This window comes from Bombus affinis, chromosome 1 (genome assembly GCF_024516045.1).
Source record: "Bombus affinis isolate iyBomAffi1 chromosome 1, iyBomAffi1.2, whole genome shotgun sequence".
Taxonomy (NCBI): Eukaryota; Metazoa; Arthropoda; class Insecta; order Hymenoptera; family Apidae; genus Bombus; species Bombus affinis.
The window spans coordinates 3,447,271-3,466,626 of NC_066344.1; the positions used below are offsets into that span (position 1 = coordinate 3,447,271).

At 34.2% G+C, this 19,356-nt stretch overlaps 2 protein-coding genes across 4 annotated transcripts; one reads left to right on the forward strand and one right to left on the reverse strand.

Moving 5' to 3' along the window:
• The first annotated feature begins 48 nt into the window (after window positions 1-48).
• LOC126915507 (alpha-1-macroglobulin-like) lies at window positions 49-11,296 on the forward strand. The gene is made up of 25 exons (XM_050720229.1): window positions 49-343; window positions 845-1,005; window positions 2,419-2,660; window positions 2,768-2,884; window positions 3,124-3,290; window positions 3,402-3,510; window positions 3,804-4,037; window positions 4,133-4,375; window positions 4,516-4,841; window positions 4,936-5,294; window positions 5,369-5,505; window positions 5,580-5,703; window positions 6,138-6,258; window positions 6,447-6,675; window positions 7,165-7,370; window positions 7,555-7,904; window positions 8,062-8,294; window positions 8,354-8,605; window positions 8,744-9,133; window positions 9,248-9,479; window positions 9,562-9,734; window positions 9,810-10,124; window positions 10,268-10,325; window positions 10,401-10,622; window positions 10,751-11,296. Exons 1-25 carry the CDS (start codon window positions 261-263, stop codon window positions 10,951-10,953), a joined length of 5,286 nt encoding a protein of 1,761 aa, XP_050576186.1. The 5' UTR covers window positions 49-260; the 3' UTR covers window positions 10,954-11,296.
• LOC126915535 (protein MTSS 2-like) lies at window positions 8,405-19,355 on the reverse strand. 3 transcript variants are annotated; one of them, XM_050720285.1, is made up of 15 exons: window positions 18,745-19,354; window positions 17,862-17,923; window positions 17,581-17,654; window positions 17,358-17,442; window positions 17,186-17,277; window positions 16,816-17,096; window positions 16,431-16,730; window positions 16,086-16,214; window positions 15,798-15,951; window positions 15,427-15,720; window positions 15,218-15,357; window positions 14,791-15,158; window positions 12,271-14,700; window positions 8,821-8,957; window positions 8,405-8,598 (listed from the first exon to the last, which is right to left on the reverse strand). In XM_050720285.1, the coding sequence occupies exons 1-13, from the start codon at window positions 18,814-18,816 to the stop codon at window positions 14,046-14,048; spliced, it is 2,706 nt and encodes a 901-aa protein (XP_050576242.1). In that variant the 5' UTR covers window positions 18,817-19,354; the 3' UTR covers window positions 8,405-8,598; window positions 8,821-8,957; window positions 12,271-14,045. The 3 variants fall into 3 exon arrangements, with proteins under 3 accessions (XP_050576242.1, XP_050576251.1, XP_050576261.1); XM_050720294.1 differs by lacking the exon at window positions 8,405-8,598 and having other exon boundaries at window positions 8,855-8,957; window positions 15,798-15,867; window positions 18,745-19,355; XM_050720304.1 differs by lacking the exons at window positions 8,405-8,598; window positions 16,086-16,214 and having other exon boundaries at window positions 8,855-8,957; window positions 18,745-19,353.
• Between the last annotated feature and the right edge of the window lies 1 nt (window position 19,356).

A 19,356-nucleotide genomic window follows, 5' to 3' on the forward strand; every position in this document is an offset into this window, starting at 1 on the left:
TTAACCCTTCTCCTTACAGATTCAGGGGGTTAATAAGAGGGACCGAACGAATATCGTGCTTTCAGTCTGCGTACGGCGCAGAGCTACGTACATATATTAACGCATTGTTAAACGTTCTTTGCGTCTTTATCGTACAGGAAACGATACTTGCCATTTAATGGACGAACAAGCTAGGTCTTGAATAAGCGTTAAGCATGTTCGCGAATATAGTTTGTCGAAACTAAATGTTAGAAACAGTGTGACTATACGAGATACGTACGATGGGTAAATTGGTGTTTTTGGTGCTGTTTGTTTATTCCGTGGGAATTTCACGCTACTGCGAAACTACGTCGACTCCAAATCGGTAATTGTAGCCGATTAAATTCTATGAATTCAAATTCGAGATAAAGATCAGATTATCGATCACGACAATGTCTCGATGGACGTGTTAGACGTCGATAATTTTACGAGAAGAATATGCCGTCTTGAAGTACTAACTAATTGCGCGTATAATTTTCGTAAAGACTAGATAATACATAGAGGAAAGATAGGAAGAAGATAGATAGAATATAAATAAAGTATAAATGAAAAACATATTTAATATATAATATTCAGGAGAAAAATTGTGGTATTGTTTGATAGGATCTCCAAGCTCGATTTCTAAAAAGATATCAACTTTCTTACTTAGTTACGATATTTGGTAATACACAGTGGTATGCCGATAATCTTTAACGTATATAAATTCGATCGATGTAATATTACGTCGTTGAACATACGTATGCGCTGCAGAGGTTGCAGAACGAGACGAAAAATTAAGTTTGTAGCATATTATTTTGCATTTGTGCTAGCTCTATTTTGTTTTTAGGGGATATGTGTTTATGGCACCGAAAAGATTATTAGCCGGCGAAACCGAAAGCGGCTGTTTGTCTTTACATAATTTGGAACTACCGGCTCATGTTCTTCTCGAGCTAGTGCCCACCATAGAAAATCAAGTATTGGCTCGTACTAGCGCCGTTGTAAAAACAGGTAAATACACTTGTAATTGAAAGAAGAACTGCAAACCAAAGAATATCGCAGGAGTAACGATAACCTCCGAAGAATTACGTGCACGCCATTACTAGTTACTGAAAAGATTCTTGCCATACGAAGGAACGAAGTTCAATTTTTAAAATTTTAAATTAACAATTATTAAAAGATTATTCACGCGTTACATCGTTAGTTGTCTCGATAGATGTTTGTAATTTGTATATATACCCGTCTTTATTGTACTGCGAGAATAAATTCACAGTTCTTTGAGATACAATCTAGACCTTTGACATCACATTGTGTATGTACATTATACATATTGTGTATGTGCTCAAGATCATCGGTATCATTTCGATAAGCGACCTCCGTCAATGGCATACATAAACTATATATGAAATTTGCAAGACGTATCTCATCAATTTATATTAATTTATACGAATTTATATTATTTATTAATTTAATAAAATGTTGACGAATCGTTAATATAGAAATACCATTGCGTTAAATGATTACTGATTTTGATTTTAAACTTTAGACACGCAATTCTTCAATTAAAATTACTGTTAATGAATTTTACTCGATTTTGCGTAATCTTTGTTACGATAACGAGTAAACATAAAATTATCAAGATGCAAGAGTGCTTAGGTGTACAGTAACATAGAAGATAAAGATGTTACTAATAAAGATCGTTCCAAATTCTACGCTTTTACTGCTTAAGGGGAAAGACGATATTCGAAAGAATGTTTCAATGTTAAAAGAATATTTTGAACAACTGGTTATTTTGTAGTTAATTTACGATCGTCTAGCTACGCGAAAAAATGAAGTAGGAACTAGAAAATAATCAAAGTTTCGACTTTTAAGAAATTCTTGTCCTATCCTCTTGCTTTTCATTTTCTCCCTTATCTCTGTAGATGTTTTCATCTCGTATCGGACTCTTTAAACAAATCGTAAATTGAAATTGTCGCTTCCTGCGGGGGGACTGAATTGGCCGATTCCCTCTCTCGAGAGGAAATAAGCAATCGCTAGAATATATACATGAGAAACCCGTTTATATTATTATATACGGGATGAACAAATTTAATCCTATTATTATCGAGAAAACTTTAGTATCAAATGTTTTTTAAAGCTCGTATGGGCAACCGTAGGAACAACGATTATCTAAATGCACGTGTAATTAAGCAGCTAATTGTTTGTAGCCTTTCTTGGTATAGCAATTTAACGATTAAGGGTATTCTTTCGCGCGAATGCATTTATGTCGGACGAAGACGATCGCTTCGATGTTGCAAGCTAACATGGAAAATAACATTTTCAAGCTTAATATTAAAAATGATAAGCACCAGTTCAATCCTAAACTTTCTTTCTTGATGTTATCTACGAATTATATATATATCAATGACTGTTTCCCTTTTTTAGGTACAGAAACATGCCTGCACTTAACAGTACCGCAGACTGTTTCCAGAAGCGCAAGTCTCCGATTAAAAATCAAATTCGACAAGTATCCCGATTACGTCGTGGTATCGGAATCAACCGTAGAGATCGAGGATGATTCTTTGATCACCTTCGTAGAAACCGATAAACCGACCTACAAGCCCGGCCAAGACGTTAAAATCAGAATTCTTATGCTTATGCGTGATTTAAAACCGTCGCAAAAATCGGTGAGAAATTACTTCGTTTCAAATTTTTCGTTAGATTTCTATTGCTTGCCCGAAGTTATCGTTTCATCGTTACTTTGGATATGTTTTGAAATTTTCGTTGCTCGCAGATTCCAGAAGTATGGATCGAAAATCCATCGTTAGTGAGAGTAGCGCAATGGACGAACGTAAGCACGGAGAACGGGATGGCTCAGTTGACGTTTCCTTTGTCTCCGGAACCAACCTTGGTAAAATCGAAACGTCTATGGAGAAAATAATTAAATGCAATCAAGTTAAAGAGAAAGTTAGAAAGAACCGAATACTTCGAATCAAAAGATAGAAAGAACAGATCGACTAAACGAGAAAATAATTGTTTCAAAGACTAAAGACAAGTTGCTATTTTGTTAGATAAGAAAAATAAGAATATGATGGTTTTCTCTATGCTTAAATAATTTTATATAAACCCTACGTGTAATTTATGTAACAGGGAACGTGGAACATACAAGTAATGAAAGAAAGAGAGTATTCTAACTTGATTCACACTACTCAATTTGAAGTAGAGAAATACGTTCTGCCAAAATTTCAAATAACCATCAATTCGCCAAAATATATTCTTGCGGATGTGGAGAACGTGACTTGGAACATCTGTGTCAAGTATTGTTATCGTATCTTTACTATAAAATTTCAAATATTATGAACAACGTTGCTAAGCTATTACATTAATACCTAAATCGTATTATATATTAAAATTAAATAACATTACAGATATAGTTACGGCAAACCTGTGAAAGGTAATCTATTGCTGAAGTTAACTCCGCAAACACCAAGTTGGAGAAGATTGCCCAATCTTCCGGCGATACGTTACGAAACGGAAGTACGTATATACGAACCGTTTAATGCGAAAGTGGTGTGAGTCAAAAATTGCTGGTTACCGAATAACGAGGAACAGAGTAAGAGTTCCATAAGGACGATTGTCTTAAGGCTTATTCTGCCATTCACCGAGAAACTAACGAATATATACCTGTTCTCGAGATTTGCAGCTAAAGCAAACAGGCAAAAGATCGACGTATACCACTTTTGCATCAAACGGGTCATACATTTCTTCTATCGTATTCATTTTGATTATCGAAGTGGAAAGGTATATCAAAGACGAAATAAATATTTTAGCTCGATAAACCGGATGGTTGCACCGAATTTGTTCTTTCTGGGACGGTTCTTGGTTTGGCGCATTGGAAAATGGATCCGAACAATATCGTTCTCATAGCTGAATTCACAGAAGCCGGAACTGGTGTAGTAGAAACTACGATTAGTAGAACCGTGGTGATGCACGAAGCACTGAAATTAGAATACGAGAATTATACACCTAAATACTTCAAGTTCGGTTTACCTTATCATGGAAAAGTGAATTTTTATCTCATGCTTATGTTACTCGAATATAATTTTTAATCTGTCTGTGGTAATAATTACCTTATTTAAATCGTATCTTTTTATGATAGTTACGAGTTTTGCGACACGACGACACGCCTGCTCCGAACGAAAAAATTCAAATTTGCCTAAAAGTACGTGGAAAAATCGAATGGGAGAAAGATGTTGTAGAATGTCGTGATTTTATGTCATCCCCTGATGGTTTCGTCGATTTTGTCGTACCACCGCAACATAAAAATATCGTTTTGTTAAGCTTTGTCGCCACCGCCGTTGATTATCCGACAACTTATTATCCACCAGACCAACGTTGGAAAGTAAGTAACATTAATAGTAACTTATTAATATTGCTACTAACTATCGTTAAATACTTATCAATCCTAATAACTTCTTATGTTTATAAACAGTCAGACTTTAATTTCTCATAAATGTTGGTCTCATATACGATTTATTTCAGGTTTTCATGAATCAACCATCAGCATCTACCACCGTGAATCCTTGGTATTCTCCGTCCGATAGTTACTTAACGGTAGCTCGGGGAAATCAACCGATCACGTGTGGCGAAAAGTATTCCTTTAACGTTATGTATACGACACCACCTAACATGAGTGAATCCATCTCTTTCCATTATTCGATCAATTCCAAGGGAGGTATTTTAATATACGGACACGTAAAGCACAAACCTAATCGGGATACGGTGTTGAATTATTTTGAATTTCACAATTTATTGGGTTCTATTGAATCTTTTGCTAACAAAACGGAGCAGACAGCTATAGTACACAGGTAAATTTTTCTAATATTTTTATACTATTATTTCTAAATTGTGTCATCGATAATTCGTTAGCTTTCAACTAAAAAATATATATATATTTTTTAGATTCCCATTAAGCGTTAAAGTAACGCCAAGCATGGCTCCAGTTTCGGAATTGCTACTTTATTACGTACGATCAGATGGTGAAATTGTCGCAACAACTTACACGATAGAAGTTGGCCACTGTTTTGAGAACAAAGTAAAAACCGCATGGCATACTGATGTTCAAACACCAGGATCGGCGACTCAGTATCACGTCGAAGCTGCTCCTGGATCGCTTTGTGGAATCTCTGCGGTAGATAAATCGACCCTATTTTTGGGTAAATCGAAATCCAATCTGATCAGTGCCACTCAAACGTTCGACCAATTGAGAAGATTTCATCCAACTCCAGAGCCACATTTTCTATCGGCAATTCATTGCAAATGTACGTCTTTGAATTATTTATAACTTTGATATTATTATTGACGTAATTTGTAATATTAAATTTGAATCGTGCAGCAATGGCATCAGAAGGGACGAACGAAGAGATCAATCATTTTCCAGGATTTACCGAATTGCGAAAGAGGAGAAACACGAAATACAACGTAATATACAACAAAAGGGTTAACTATGTGGACGCTGTACAAGCTTTTGTCGTAAGATTTTTTGCGTATGCGTTCATCCCTTTAACCTCCAGACACTCTAAACGATTCGATCTTGATTTTCATAGGACTTTGGAGTGATTGTAATGAGCGATCTCGTATTACAAACACGACCATGCCCGTGGATGTACATGGAACACACAGACATGTTTCTTGCCTCCCATGTGTCTTCTTTCAAGTCCTTCCATTCTGGCGAGTCTTTGTTAATCTTTCTTATTACTAACGAATTTAATCTCGTGTAACGAAGTACGAAAGGTACGCAATGCCATCGTTTCCCTTCAGTTTTTTACGAACATAAAGATTTCAGTTTCAAAAGATAGAATCAGTTTTTAAAAAATTCCATTTACTTGGCATGTGTAACGTGTGTGCAAATAAAAGAAAAGAAATGGAATGTAAGCTTGTACGAATCGATGAGATATACATATATGTATATTTACAGAACTAGAATAAACGAAAGACGTTCTTCGATCGTTCGTTCAAGCTGACGATTGCAAAGAAAACCTATGCATTCGCAAAACTAGTGGAATTTAAATTCAAAGTTTCACGCTCCATGCTTGCAAAACTTCTTTATGGTAGAAAGCGACTAAGTATAAAAACAATGAAATTTTTAACTTGTCCAATAACAGATGCTGTTGCTGCTGCGGCCATGGATCCAGGAGTAGAATATGTTGACCAAAATCCGGCTCAGACGGCTACACTTAGATCATATTTTCCTGAAACATGGTTGTGGGAATTGGTGCCTACTGGGTATGATTGAAATATATTTTCAATATGAAAATATATTGTAATACATAAAATTTTAAAAGCGTATTAAATATTTCAAGAGTGCCAACAATCTTTCTTATATGTGTTGTGATAAATACGTTATTTGTTGATCACAATCAAGATTCGATCAGATTTATTATTATAACTATATATTTAATTATTTTTCATAGAAAAGAGGGCAAAGTAACGATAGAACGTACACTTCCACACACCATCACCGATTGGGTTGGATATACAACATGTATTTCGCCGGTTCACGGTCTTGGAATAGCCCCTCCGACCACTATAACAGCGTTCCAATTGTTCTTCCTGGATTATAGTTTACCGTACAGCATAAAACGTGGAGAAATAATGCGTTTCAAAGTGTCCCTTTTCAATTACATGCATCACAGTTTACCTGTAAGTGCATCGTTATAAGTTCCTGTATAACACAGTGGCGGATCCAGAAGCCTTTCTGAGGTAACAAAAGGTGTAAAAGTACATATATAAGTACATTTTTGAACCTTATTTTACAAGATATAAATCTGCTTGTAATTTTTATTTTAATATTTTTATCTTGTACCATATCTAACTAGTTTTTCAAACTGTGACATAATATTTTTATATTTTATTAGTCTTGGGGAGAGGACAGACGACCGCGCTACTGCCTTCAATCCTTTTGAATCTGCCACTGTTATAACAAATAAATTTTTAAGTACTAAAAGATATGAATTCTCTTATGCGTGAAATTTCGTATTTTTAAATATACTTTCTAATAGACTGGTTTTAGACGTACGCCGTCTACCGAAATTACATTTTATCTCAAATAATTTTCTCAACTCCAAAATCCATGTAACACGAAATTCGTATCCATGTATTTAATAATTTGTTTCGCTTATTAATACACAGGTAAAAATTAAAATGGAAGAGGTAGAAGGAATTGATTTGCATTCGTCGAATTCGATCGCCTCGTTCTGTGTAAAACCACGAGACAGTATTGTCTATCAGTACATTTTGAAACCACGAGTAATCGGAGAAGTTAACGTAACGGTTGCCGCTTTCATAGACACTGATTTTCCTGAACCATGCGGACCAGAAACTGTGGTATTTACGCGGTAATTAAGAATAAATAAATAGCTCGTACAGTAAAATAGTAAAACAAAAAAAAAGAAATTTCCTAATAGAAAGTAAGAATAAATTTTAACGATACAAAAAAATAAGAAATAGAAATTAATAATAAACAAATAACTAATCTATTCATATTTAAGGAACGTAATGTCTGATCTATTCATGTTTAAGGGACGTAATCATGAAACCGATTCTAATTCTACCCGAAGGTTTCCCCATGGAAGAAACGAAATCTACGTTGATTTGCCCGATGGATTTCAGCGATGATTCCGCGTTCATGTGGGAATTGACATTGCCTGAAGATGCGGTACCGGATAGCGGGAGAGCGTATTTAAATTTGATAGGAGACATCTTAGGTCCGGCACTCGAAAATTTAGATAAACTCGTACAATTACCAAAAGGTTGCGGTGAACAAAATATGGTACTGTTTGTTCCAAATATTCACGTGATTAAATATCTGGATGTGATCGGAATCGATAACCCTGAACTTCGTGCGAAAGCGATTAGGAATATGGAAAAAGGTATCGTTACATATTTTTCAGAAAGAGGAATATTTTTTAGCAGAAACAATTAATGTACTTGATTGAAATTTGTTTTATAAAATTGAAAGAAAAACCTTCCATTTTTTATTGATCAGTTAAGACAGTATTAACCGTTTTTATTATATATTGAACTTAGGATACCAGAGAGAGCTAACGTACAGACATGTGGATGGTTCTTATTCTGCGTTTGGAAGTAGTGAAAGCTCTATATGGCTGACTGCATTCGTATTAAAATCATTTGCTCAGGCTGCAACCTTGATTCATATCGACGAACAGGATCTTAAGCTATCTGTTAGCTGGATCACATCGCAACAATTGGAAAATGGTTGTTTCCCCGTAATAGGCACTGTGTTTCACAAACAGATGAAGGTTCGCCAAATTTTCAACTGTTCGAATGTCTCAATAAATTGCAACAAGTTTTACTTTAGGGCGGCCTTGAAGAATACGATGGCTCGTCATCGGGAATAACAGCATACATCCTAATTTCTTTGCTCGAATCTGGCGTTCCTTTGTCATCGTCTGTTGTTAATAATGCCCAGAGTTGTTTGGAAAAGGGAACAGCTAGTGGTCACAATAATCTACACACTACGGTTCTCACTACATACGCGTTAGCATTATTGGGGGATCCAAAGGCCAATTCCAGCATGACGTCTTTGATGAATCTCGCTACACGCTACAAAGTGAGAATGAACATATATAATCGATCAGGAAATATATCTTATCTCTAAATTTTCTTTCTTTTTTATTTGATACTTAGTTAAAATATATCTATAATTACGATTTTATTATTCTTAATACTTGATCCTTTTACGTTATAGAATCTAGTTTGGTGGGAGGATAAAACTAAGCCTTCGATCGGTCTAAGCATCGAAATGACTGCATATGTCATTCTTACCTTACTGAAATTAGGTGATGGACATTTGATTGAAGCCTTGAAAGCCGTTCGCTGGATATCAAAGCAAAGAAACGCCGAAGGTGGATTTACGTCCACTCAAGACACGGTCGTTGGACTGGAGGCTCTTACGAAATATGCTATGACTGTACAACATAGAAATATCGATTTGTCTGTTCTTGTCACTGCTAAGGAAGTGGATTATGTCTACAAATTGCATAACGAAAATCGTATGGTTCTTAAGCAAATTCGTTTATCTGTTTTACCAACTATCGTAGAAATATTTGCTCAAGGCAAAGGATGTGTTTTAGTACAGGTAAAGTAAATGTCTTTATCTTTATTCAGGAATACAGGAACTTTTGTAGGAATTCTGTAAATAATTATTTACTTTTTCGTTACAAATTATATAGACATTGCGTTTCAATTTTAGAGCAATCTTAAATACAATGTCCCGCATAGTACCGGTTCGGATGCTTTTGATCTTTCGGTAAGAGCTCGTTCCGTTAGTCATGGAAACGAATGCTCGTTACAAGAAATTACAATCTGTGCTCGATATAAGCTGGCAGATGAGGAAAGTAACATGGCTTTGCTAGAAATTGGAATGATAAGTGGTTACGTGCCTGATCGAGCGAGTCTTCACTTGTTATTAGATCCATCTTCAAGTAAATTCACTCTCTTTCCTATTACAAATCGAATTAACGGATAATAATACGATATTAATTGAGAACTATTCATAAATTACAGAAGTTAAACGATTCGAGGAAGACCAAGATACTATGACGATTTATTTTGATAAATTAACTGGACAAAATACTTGCGTCTCGTTTAGAATAATACAGGAGTATTTTGTCGATCATCTTAAGCCAGCAAACGTGAGGCTTTACGATTACTATCAGCAAGAGCTTACTGTATCCACTGTAAGTTCAGACGATTTCTATTCAATTTTAATTAGAAAAAGAAAATGTAACGATTGATAGAATAAATGCTTTCAGAATTACACAATCGCTTCAATTTGTAGCAGCGCGGAACCAGTCGATGAACAAACAACGCCAAATCAACTATCTACTATGAAGCAATACAAAGAATTTAATACCAGTCCGGTGAATTCCTCTTTCTTCGTCGTCAATCATGAACTAGCAGTGCCAGATGGAATAGAAGGACCAATTCCAGTTTATATGAAACCGGATGCCTATGATAAAACAGAAATGGCTATCACTACCAATGGATCACCTGATTTAACACCGACATTTGCAACGGAAGACCAAACTGTATCAACTATACAAATAGAGAATGAAGAACCTGTACAGGTATTTATATACATTTCAAACTTTTATAATCGTTCCAAACGATTTGCCAATAATTAATCAAATAAAATTTGTCAAACAACGAAAAATTGAATGAAGAAAATAAAAAGATTCGTCGAACTATCGATAGAGACAATTTCTTACAGGTGGAGCCAGATATTGAAATAAAGAACACTACGTCAATCACCGAGACGAATATTCCGTGTAAGTAAAATGTATTTTATAATCTACAACAGTTACACGTACAATTATTGTTTCTCAAGTTACATGTTACTTTAGTGCCAATGGGAGTAAACCAATCTTGTCCCGTATGTATGGAGTTACCATCAAACATTAGCGATGTTTATTGTTCGGCAAGTAGCGCGGTTAAAGTAGCAATCAGACGACTTCGCAAAGTGAGATTGCTGCTGGACTTACATCCATCCCGAGAAGTTCAACGTCTTCGTGCCACGGTCGAGTTCACTTTAAGCCCAAATTGCTCCTGTTTACAGTTAGATAACCGTACGTAACGTTTCATCGTACTAAGAGACGGGGTACACATTTATAAGTTAAACCACCATACCTCGATACACATAACACCTACACCGTTTTACAATGTATATTCAGTATAAAAAAATATGTTCTTGCAGCTGGAAGTTTTGCATTAATCATAAACAAGGATAACGACTTTCTTGCATCCGGGGATCAGAAGCAAACACTGAACGATTCGTTTCATATATATGGTTTACCAATGGTAAGCGGTATGCCTTGCAAATTGGCCGAGGCACGAGCCTTTTGTTTCAATGAAGAGAACATACAATGCACGTACGAAGATCCCTCGGTTTACGGTTAGATTTAGTATATCTATCTTAATGTGTTTTATGCGCAAAATGTTTGAAACCGATTGTGTAAATTTCGATTACAAGGATATAACACTGTATGTTCTGTTTCCTTTTTTAACTGAACTAATTTCGCGCAGGGTATATACATGAATCTACTCTTTTCATTTTCTGTTTTTTTTTTTTTTTATCTACAAATATATCAGTTACATAATATGTAAGTAATCATAGGATAAGCTATAGTCCACGTGAAAACATAAACGAACATCATCGTCGCAATTAGTTATATATGTATCAGGGAATGGAAAGTTCCTCTTTTTTTATATATATTGTGAATAAAGTTTTCAGTATAGTAAATTGATTAATTTATTCCTTCGTAATTATATATATATATATATATGTATATTGACAAGTGAACACGCAAAAAAGCGAATATCGGTTTGTTGTTTGTTATACTTTTATTTATTTATTCTTTGTATCTGATCTGCTACTGAAATAATTATTACAAATTAACAATCACCTCTCGAACATTTTACTACATTAAATATTATTTTATTACAGCAGATTTTACGGTTATCTATTTTATTATTACGGCTCTTTTTATTTATCATACTAAGTGTTTGTCATTTAATGCTGATGGAATTGAAACATTTTCTCTTTCTTTCTTTTTGCACAGCTACAGAGCATATTTGTTATAAAGCTATCGATCTTTCTTCTCTTCTTTCTTTCTTCGTCCTTCTTTTTTTTTTATTGTTATTTATGTAATTTCCTATGTTCGACTTCAGCATTAAATACCAAATCGCATTATCACTGGAAATGTGTTAGCTATTTATCCACATTTGTAAACGATAAAATGCTTGCTCGAAATAAATAAGACTATTTGCACTGTTCGCTAGAGAAACTACCCGTAGCGACGCTTCACTAAAGTAAAATGCAAAACCTAACACCTGCATCAGGAATGAAAGGAACGATTTTTGAATGTCTATAAATTGGCAGTAGTGTTTTCAGTTCAGTCGGCGTCGTTCCCAAACATTTCAATTATACTCTATTCAATAGATATTTTTTGCTTGTAGTTAGTACATCACCGTTTATCCGTACGAATAAACAACACGGTACATGTAGTAGATATTATAGAATCCTATTCGCAAATGGTCACTTAAGAAAAAACGAGACGAATACGATTAATAATACTTTGTTACACTGGGATCATAATTTTCATCAGTTAGTTAAATATGCGCAGAGGTATACATTCACCAAAAATGATGTATTAACGCACTAGTAATTTTCTCGCCGATCTGAGATACATATATACGTTTACTTTTAATATTTACCGATATTGGAACAGCATTGCCCAGGCAGAACACAAGTACTGTGACGAAATGTTGACTCAATATTTACGAGAATATTGGTCGAACACGTTGGCAGTAAATACTCGAGTAAATAGTAAATGCACATATCTCAACAGCTCTCCTAACTTCGTAGATATCGATATTATAAAACAGTATTGTACAATACTTACCCTAATGTCAAAAAACACAGTGATACAAAAACTCGGATATGTAGAATCAATATGCAAGAGACAGACATTGCAATCGCGAAGTATTCTAAATACAGATCCATGGTATTCCGAAATATGGATACGTTTTAAAACTAGGACTAAGTGGTTATCATCAGTTTGCTAGAAAAGTGATCCACAGTTAATAAAAATAAAATAGAATCTTTGAAATAGAAGATTACTAATTATTGAACAATTTAGTAATTATTTACCAATTTAATAATTTTGTTGTAATTTAACCAATAATCCTTAGATTTCTAAAATTTTTTATAAAATATTATTCATATATATCGTTTACTATTAAAAAAAACAGTTGGGGAATTTTTACAAACATATCGAAATTAAGGATTTTTTAAAAGTGTCACTTCTCCAGCAAGAAGGCGGTATGTGTAAAAGACAATTGGTATAATCTAAAGAAATCTACACTAAGTTAATACAAAAACTTTCAAGTGTAGTAAAATTAACTTACGAATTGTTCAAACAAAAAAAAATAATGCAGTAATACTGTAGTCTGGAAAATACAATATTATTGTATATCGATATTGAATAAATATTAAAGATATAAATCTCGATGGAATCGGGCCAATATAAAAACTAATTCTAAAATTAAGTTCTACCTGGGCAGTAATACTCACATACATTTACGTTCAATTTTGTCATACCAAACAGTATTATATTGGTTGACAAATGCTACTATTAGAACCTGTGCTCGCATGGAACACGATACTGAGTAGGAAATAAAAATAGTCTGAAATAAAAATGACAATTGTGTTTGTGCGCTTCATACAGGAAAATGAAAGACAGAAAATACAGGTAAAATTAATCACTACATGTAAAATAATAATACATTAAGACACGAGCTCTATATTAAATTATATATGCAGATTTTGTATTTCTTCTTTAAATTAAAATATAAAGTATTAAATTGCTACTAAAATATGATTCAGTCAGTCAGGTTTTCCATAGTACTGGCAAGCATCAGGCATTAGTATCAAACATCAACTTAAGTTAAAACTTAAAGTTGCAATAATATGTAAATATACTACTTTAGTTTATAAATATATTATTTAAATCTTATTATTTTAAATTATAAAGTACGTGTACGATATAATAAAATTGGGCTCTCTAATTAAACAAGACACGTCGTTTTATCTTTGCACTGAATTAATATATATGTATATATTATATATATTATGACACGCATTGCGAAATATAAATTAAAGATGGATTTAATATAGAGCTTGCCTTTCTTACATAATTTTAATCAAACTAAACACGATATTAACGAATTCAGGTAAAAAATTTGCTTTACTCTTTGAATTTTACGTCAGTGCACCGAAATGCAAAGAAGTCAGTCTAACTGATCATCAATTACCAAATGTACGTTCGTAAAGGTACATATATACGCGTGACAAGCGCAATTTTATTTGGCGATGTAAACACGTTATTGTTTAGACTTGATAATGCGTGTTGCGATTGTTACAACAGTCGCAAATATCAGATGCATCAGAAATAACAAAGGAACTTGTACGAACATCCGTATTATAATACTCAATAAATTTTAGGTGCTGAACGATCGTTAATGGGACCACTGGTTTTCCTTAAAGAGGTACCTTTTCGTATTTGATCCATGAGAGAATCCCTGACTTGTAAAGGATCCATAATGGGTACACGATTACCCATTATGCGTCTTACGCTTGCGGATCTACTCGTTGTATTATTTCCTTGCAAGTTTTGTTGTTGTTGCGCTAATTTAGCATTCAAAGTCTCGAGAAAACCAGATGGTGTTTTAGAATTTTTGCTTATCTGCTGTTCAATGGAGTGCTTTCTGGTAGATTTGGGACTACTATTCGTATTGTTACCACTTGTGGCATTATTACCTGTACTGTTAATGAGCTTAGCACTGAGAACCGCCATAAAACTTTGGCCAACCCCTCCCGGACCTTGCCCTTGAATATTTACACCTGTATTGACAGTAGTTATTTGTGTAGTATTTGAATTACGTTCTTGAGAAGCTGAACGAATGGCTGCACATGAACGTTCAACAGATGATCGAGTTACTTGCAACACAGCATTATGCGGTAATGTAGCAGACGCATTGTTATGCGATTGTGCTTGTCCTGTAGCTTTCCGTAAAAGAGATGGACTAGCAGGTGTATGACGTAACTCTGTAAGAGTCCTTACTGTTTCCGACACTGAGATAGATCTGCAATATAGAATATATATTACATTACAGTAGCGTTTTACGTGACATTGAAACCTTTCATAATAGAGATGAAAAAGAATTATATTCTACCGTTGAGGAGTCGGACTAGCTGTAGGTGAAGAACCTTCTAACAAAAACGCTGGCGGGGGAGGAAGATTTTCAGTTTCGTCGCAAGTATTATCAGTGCGTTCATCGTTAGAACCTCCTGAAGGATTATTGAATGTGGCAGTTATAATAGTAGACGTTCGTCTTGTTGGTGGTGGAGGTTTATTCACTTGCTGCATCGATCCTCTACGGACCGTTAAAGTAGATACAGCACCAGGTACATTCCATGCATTCTCACTTGGATTATGGAGTGAATGAGAATGCGGTATAGTAGTTTGACTTCCATATCCACTGCTAGATTCAATACTAGATTCTGATGTTTGACTTCCACCATCTTTTTCCGTAATTTCAGTCTAAAAATATATTTAGCTAAGCACTTATAGTTACAAAATGTCAAATGTTGTTGCCTTACCTTTTCAGTTCCTGGTGCTGATAATGAAGCAGGAGGTGGTGGTAAAGGTAACTGCATCTCTTGAGCGCGGCTTGCAGCTAAATTTGCTAATTCGTGCATGTTCACATACATTGGTTGCTGGAGTTGATGAGTTGCTAATTCTGTATTATATCGTAATATTATATGTTATTTTCTAAACATTAACATAATTCATAAAGATTAATAGAGACCTTTTGCTAAATGTGCTGGAAGTGGTAACTTAGGTTTCCCTCTAGGACTTCCAGGAGGTTCACTTTTTATTGGAACTGTTGGTCGCTCTAAACTGGAACATCTGTTTGGTATAGGAGGGCGATGACTACCATTATTTCTACGCAATTGTACTCTGGATGCTTGTTGATTAGAGGAAGAACATGAAGAGGAAGAAGAAACTGGAGAAGCGGGTTGACTATGACAACAGCCACTATTATCTGGAGCTTGGAATGTGTAGACACTGAGTGCTGGTCTTTGATGGCCTTTTTCATAAGCTACAAGAATAAGTGTAATATTATAAATAAATTATACGTTATTCTTTACCATATATTTTAATTAATAATTTTCTTACCAGAAGAGATCGTGTGCGGCCGTTCGTTGATTGTGTTTTGATTTTGCCTATCATACTGAACTGATGTCTCCTGCAAGTCAGGCCAAGTAGCAGTAGTTACAGGTCTTGTAGTACAACCAGTATTTTGATTAGTTTGAGAAGACACATTTGATACCTACAACAACATAGTTTAACTTCAAAAACGTAAAAAAGACATACACCTGAAAGGATGAATATGAAATCTATTGAATATTGCAAATAAAAAGGAAAAATATGAAGTGGCAAGCAACTAGTGTCTAACAACCTTACCTGATGTTCAGAGATTGGTTGTGTGTATAACGTGTCCTGAGAAGTGAAGCCAGAGTCACGGGAACTACCATTTACCAAGTGGCGTAGTGTCATCATACCGTTGATGCTGGAGGGCCTGACACCGACAGACTACAACGAGTACAACATCGACTACCACATACACACTAAGCCGATGCCAAGTGGCATTCATGCTATGATCCATAAGCAACTACTTGCTTAAAATACGGCTAGTGCATAAATAGTGAAACTAATATGCCATGCACAAATGATTGACATTCTTAGTATAATAACGAAGCAGAACGAAAAGGATGTAATATCGGTTGTTTATGCTACCGTAATTTTCACCTGAGAAAGTGATCTGTGCCAAGGGTGTCCAGATGGACTTGGATGACTTTTACAAGAACCACTGCTGCTACTAGTCAAAGAACTAATTGAACACATTGAACTTTTTCTTGACCCAAGTGACAGAGATGGACTTGAGGGCGGCGTAGCAAGTGACCATTGTGTTACATCGCAACCTTTTATATCTGTTATCACTTGCTCTGATGCAGGAGGTAAATGATGTGGAGAGGCTGCATGTCGTTGTAATTGATCAGAAACCTCTTGTAAGTGTGTCAGTTCCATTAGCATTGCAATTTCTTCATCCTATGTTTGTTTTTTACATGTTGTTAATAGTGTTATTTGAAATTAAATTATTAATTACCCGGTTATTATAACTGATGTTACTAACAAGTACTGGTTTCAAAAATCTGGCAAGAAGACAATATCTGCCCCTTTCTTCGAGTAAAGCCGCGCGAACGGCTTTTCTTTCCGTTTCTTCTAAACTTAACCGTTTTTCTTGAACAACAGCAGCTGAAGATTCTAGCATTCGATTCAATTCAATATCACCTGATAATGTTCCATGCCCTTGTGACTGTCCTTGTAAATGATGACCCTTTCGTGCTTTTTTCTTTTGCAGACGTAATGTATCAGTAGATCGCTTTCTTAATTCTGCTTTTGCTTTTTTATATTCTGAAATTAACAGAATTTGAATATATATTTCAACATTTCAATAAATATATTTCAACATTTTCAGATATGTTACCATTAAATATACTAACCTTTAGCATGTTCTTTATCTAAATTTATTAAAGATTTTTTCCAATCTTCTAATTTTTCTTGAAGGGGCAACACCAAGCAATCCATAATAGCACTAATAAAAAAATAGGTAAATAAAAAATACTTATTTAACAAATAAATATTAAAAATTATTAAAGTTTAATGAAAACTTACCTAGTAAATGATTTCATACGTGTTTCTACTGCTTTATGTCTAAGACATATCCGGGTTAAAGCAGTTCCAATTTCTTTTGTTGCACCTTAATTACAAATATTTTATTGGACTAAGAGTTAAAATTTAAAAGTATTTCATAAAAAATTAAAAAAGAAAGTATGACACAAACAAATATTGATATATGATTGTTTATAATAAACATAGAAAATAAGACATAATTCACCTCTCGCATTAGTTGCAGCATCAGCAATTTTTTGAAAGGTTTCAAGATATGCAGAAATAGCTAAAATAGCAGCCCTAAAAAAATTTTTAATGTAATTAGAGATATTATATTATTGTAAAGTAAATTTTACAATACATCTGTAATTAAAATACAAGCTTGCAGTAAATTTTATTTTTATGTTTTATGCACAATATAATTAGTATTACTATTGAATACAAAAGTCAAATCTTAAGTTTACTAATAAAATAAATATTAAACTGTAATCAAAATATAATTATTACCTTAGACAAGAATGTAATTTGGTTGCTTTTGAAATTAAATCTTCCCATAATGGTGCTCCATTCTAAAAACAAATTTTTATAACATTTTCTTATTTGCAAAATAAGAAATATATAAATAATTTATATATATACGATTTTTATACATTGTACAAATACATATTATTACATTTGATGTAGATACTTTTATGTTATCATAAAAATACAACACATTTAATAGGGTAATGCAATCACATACGCCTACCTATCTTTTCTGATTAGATAATTTTATGAACTAGGAAGCTACCTGAAGAAGAAAATTGAATTGTTACATAGCTGCAATATTACATGCATTTTTTGTGGCTGTTTAATAAAATTAAATAACACTTTATAAAAAATTTATATATGAAATTTATTAAATAGGATTATTTTATATAATTTACTTTGTTATAAATATTATTCGACGCTATATTCGTTGTTTACTAGTTCCATCAAGTAAAAAGAATATATACATTTATTATCTTGGAAATATGAAAAAATATTTCGGAGCAGTATTATAGAACTAGAACAAGTGTAAATTAGCTATCGTCCTCGTTTTATCGCATTAAAGTATCTCAATGGTTTCGAAGAGTAGTTTCCAGAATTAGGACAATGGAACCATATTTTTAAAAAGTACCATAAGAAGAAATAACTGAAGGAATATGTTGCCTCTTCGGTCATAATGATTTCATAATATTTACGAAATATGTATATGTATTAAGAACAGTTGCATCGACAACGCGCCTTGGCCTGCATCGTTACTTGTGCAAAGGTAGAAAAGCGTACAAAAAACAATGAACAGGAAAAAACGCGGTCGCGCTCAAGCAAAATAAATATCGAATATTGTCACACCATTAACGTTACTTACCTTCATGTCAGTTATAATCTGTTGAAAGAGGCCACCCAAAGCACTGCACTCTCTCTCAATTGTTGCATCCATCTTTGACTATCCGAAATTTTTTCCTTACTTGGCCCCAATAAAGTTCTTCCACATTAGAATCGTAGAATAGTTTCACTTTTTGTTATCCATATAGATATATACAAAATTTCCACAAGAATATCGGCGATTTGTAAGATTCGCCATTTTCGTAACAAGACACAAGTTTGAAGTAACACAGGGAAATACAACTGAGTGTATTTACCTACACTGAACCTCTTATATATCTGTATCACGAATGATTTCGAATAAAACAATTTGGAAATCGAATAATCACTGCGTTATTTTCACAAATATTTTCCAACGATGTGCAATCATAACACTGATTAGTTTTGCCAAGGAAAATTGTAAACACTAGCGGACGGGTATCTCAACACAACGCACTCATTCTGACGAGCAAGTATGGCTAGCTCTCGCGTCTGCGTCGATTCTGTTTTCGTTGCAATACCTGAATATCCGTGCCCCCTACGGCGACCCCGTTTCACAACTTCAAATTGAGGATTCGGGGTATATCTAATCGTTACTCAGGGTAACGGCTCTCTC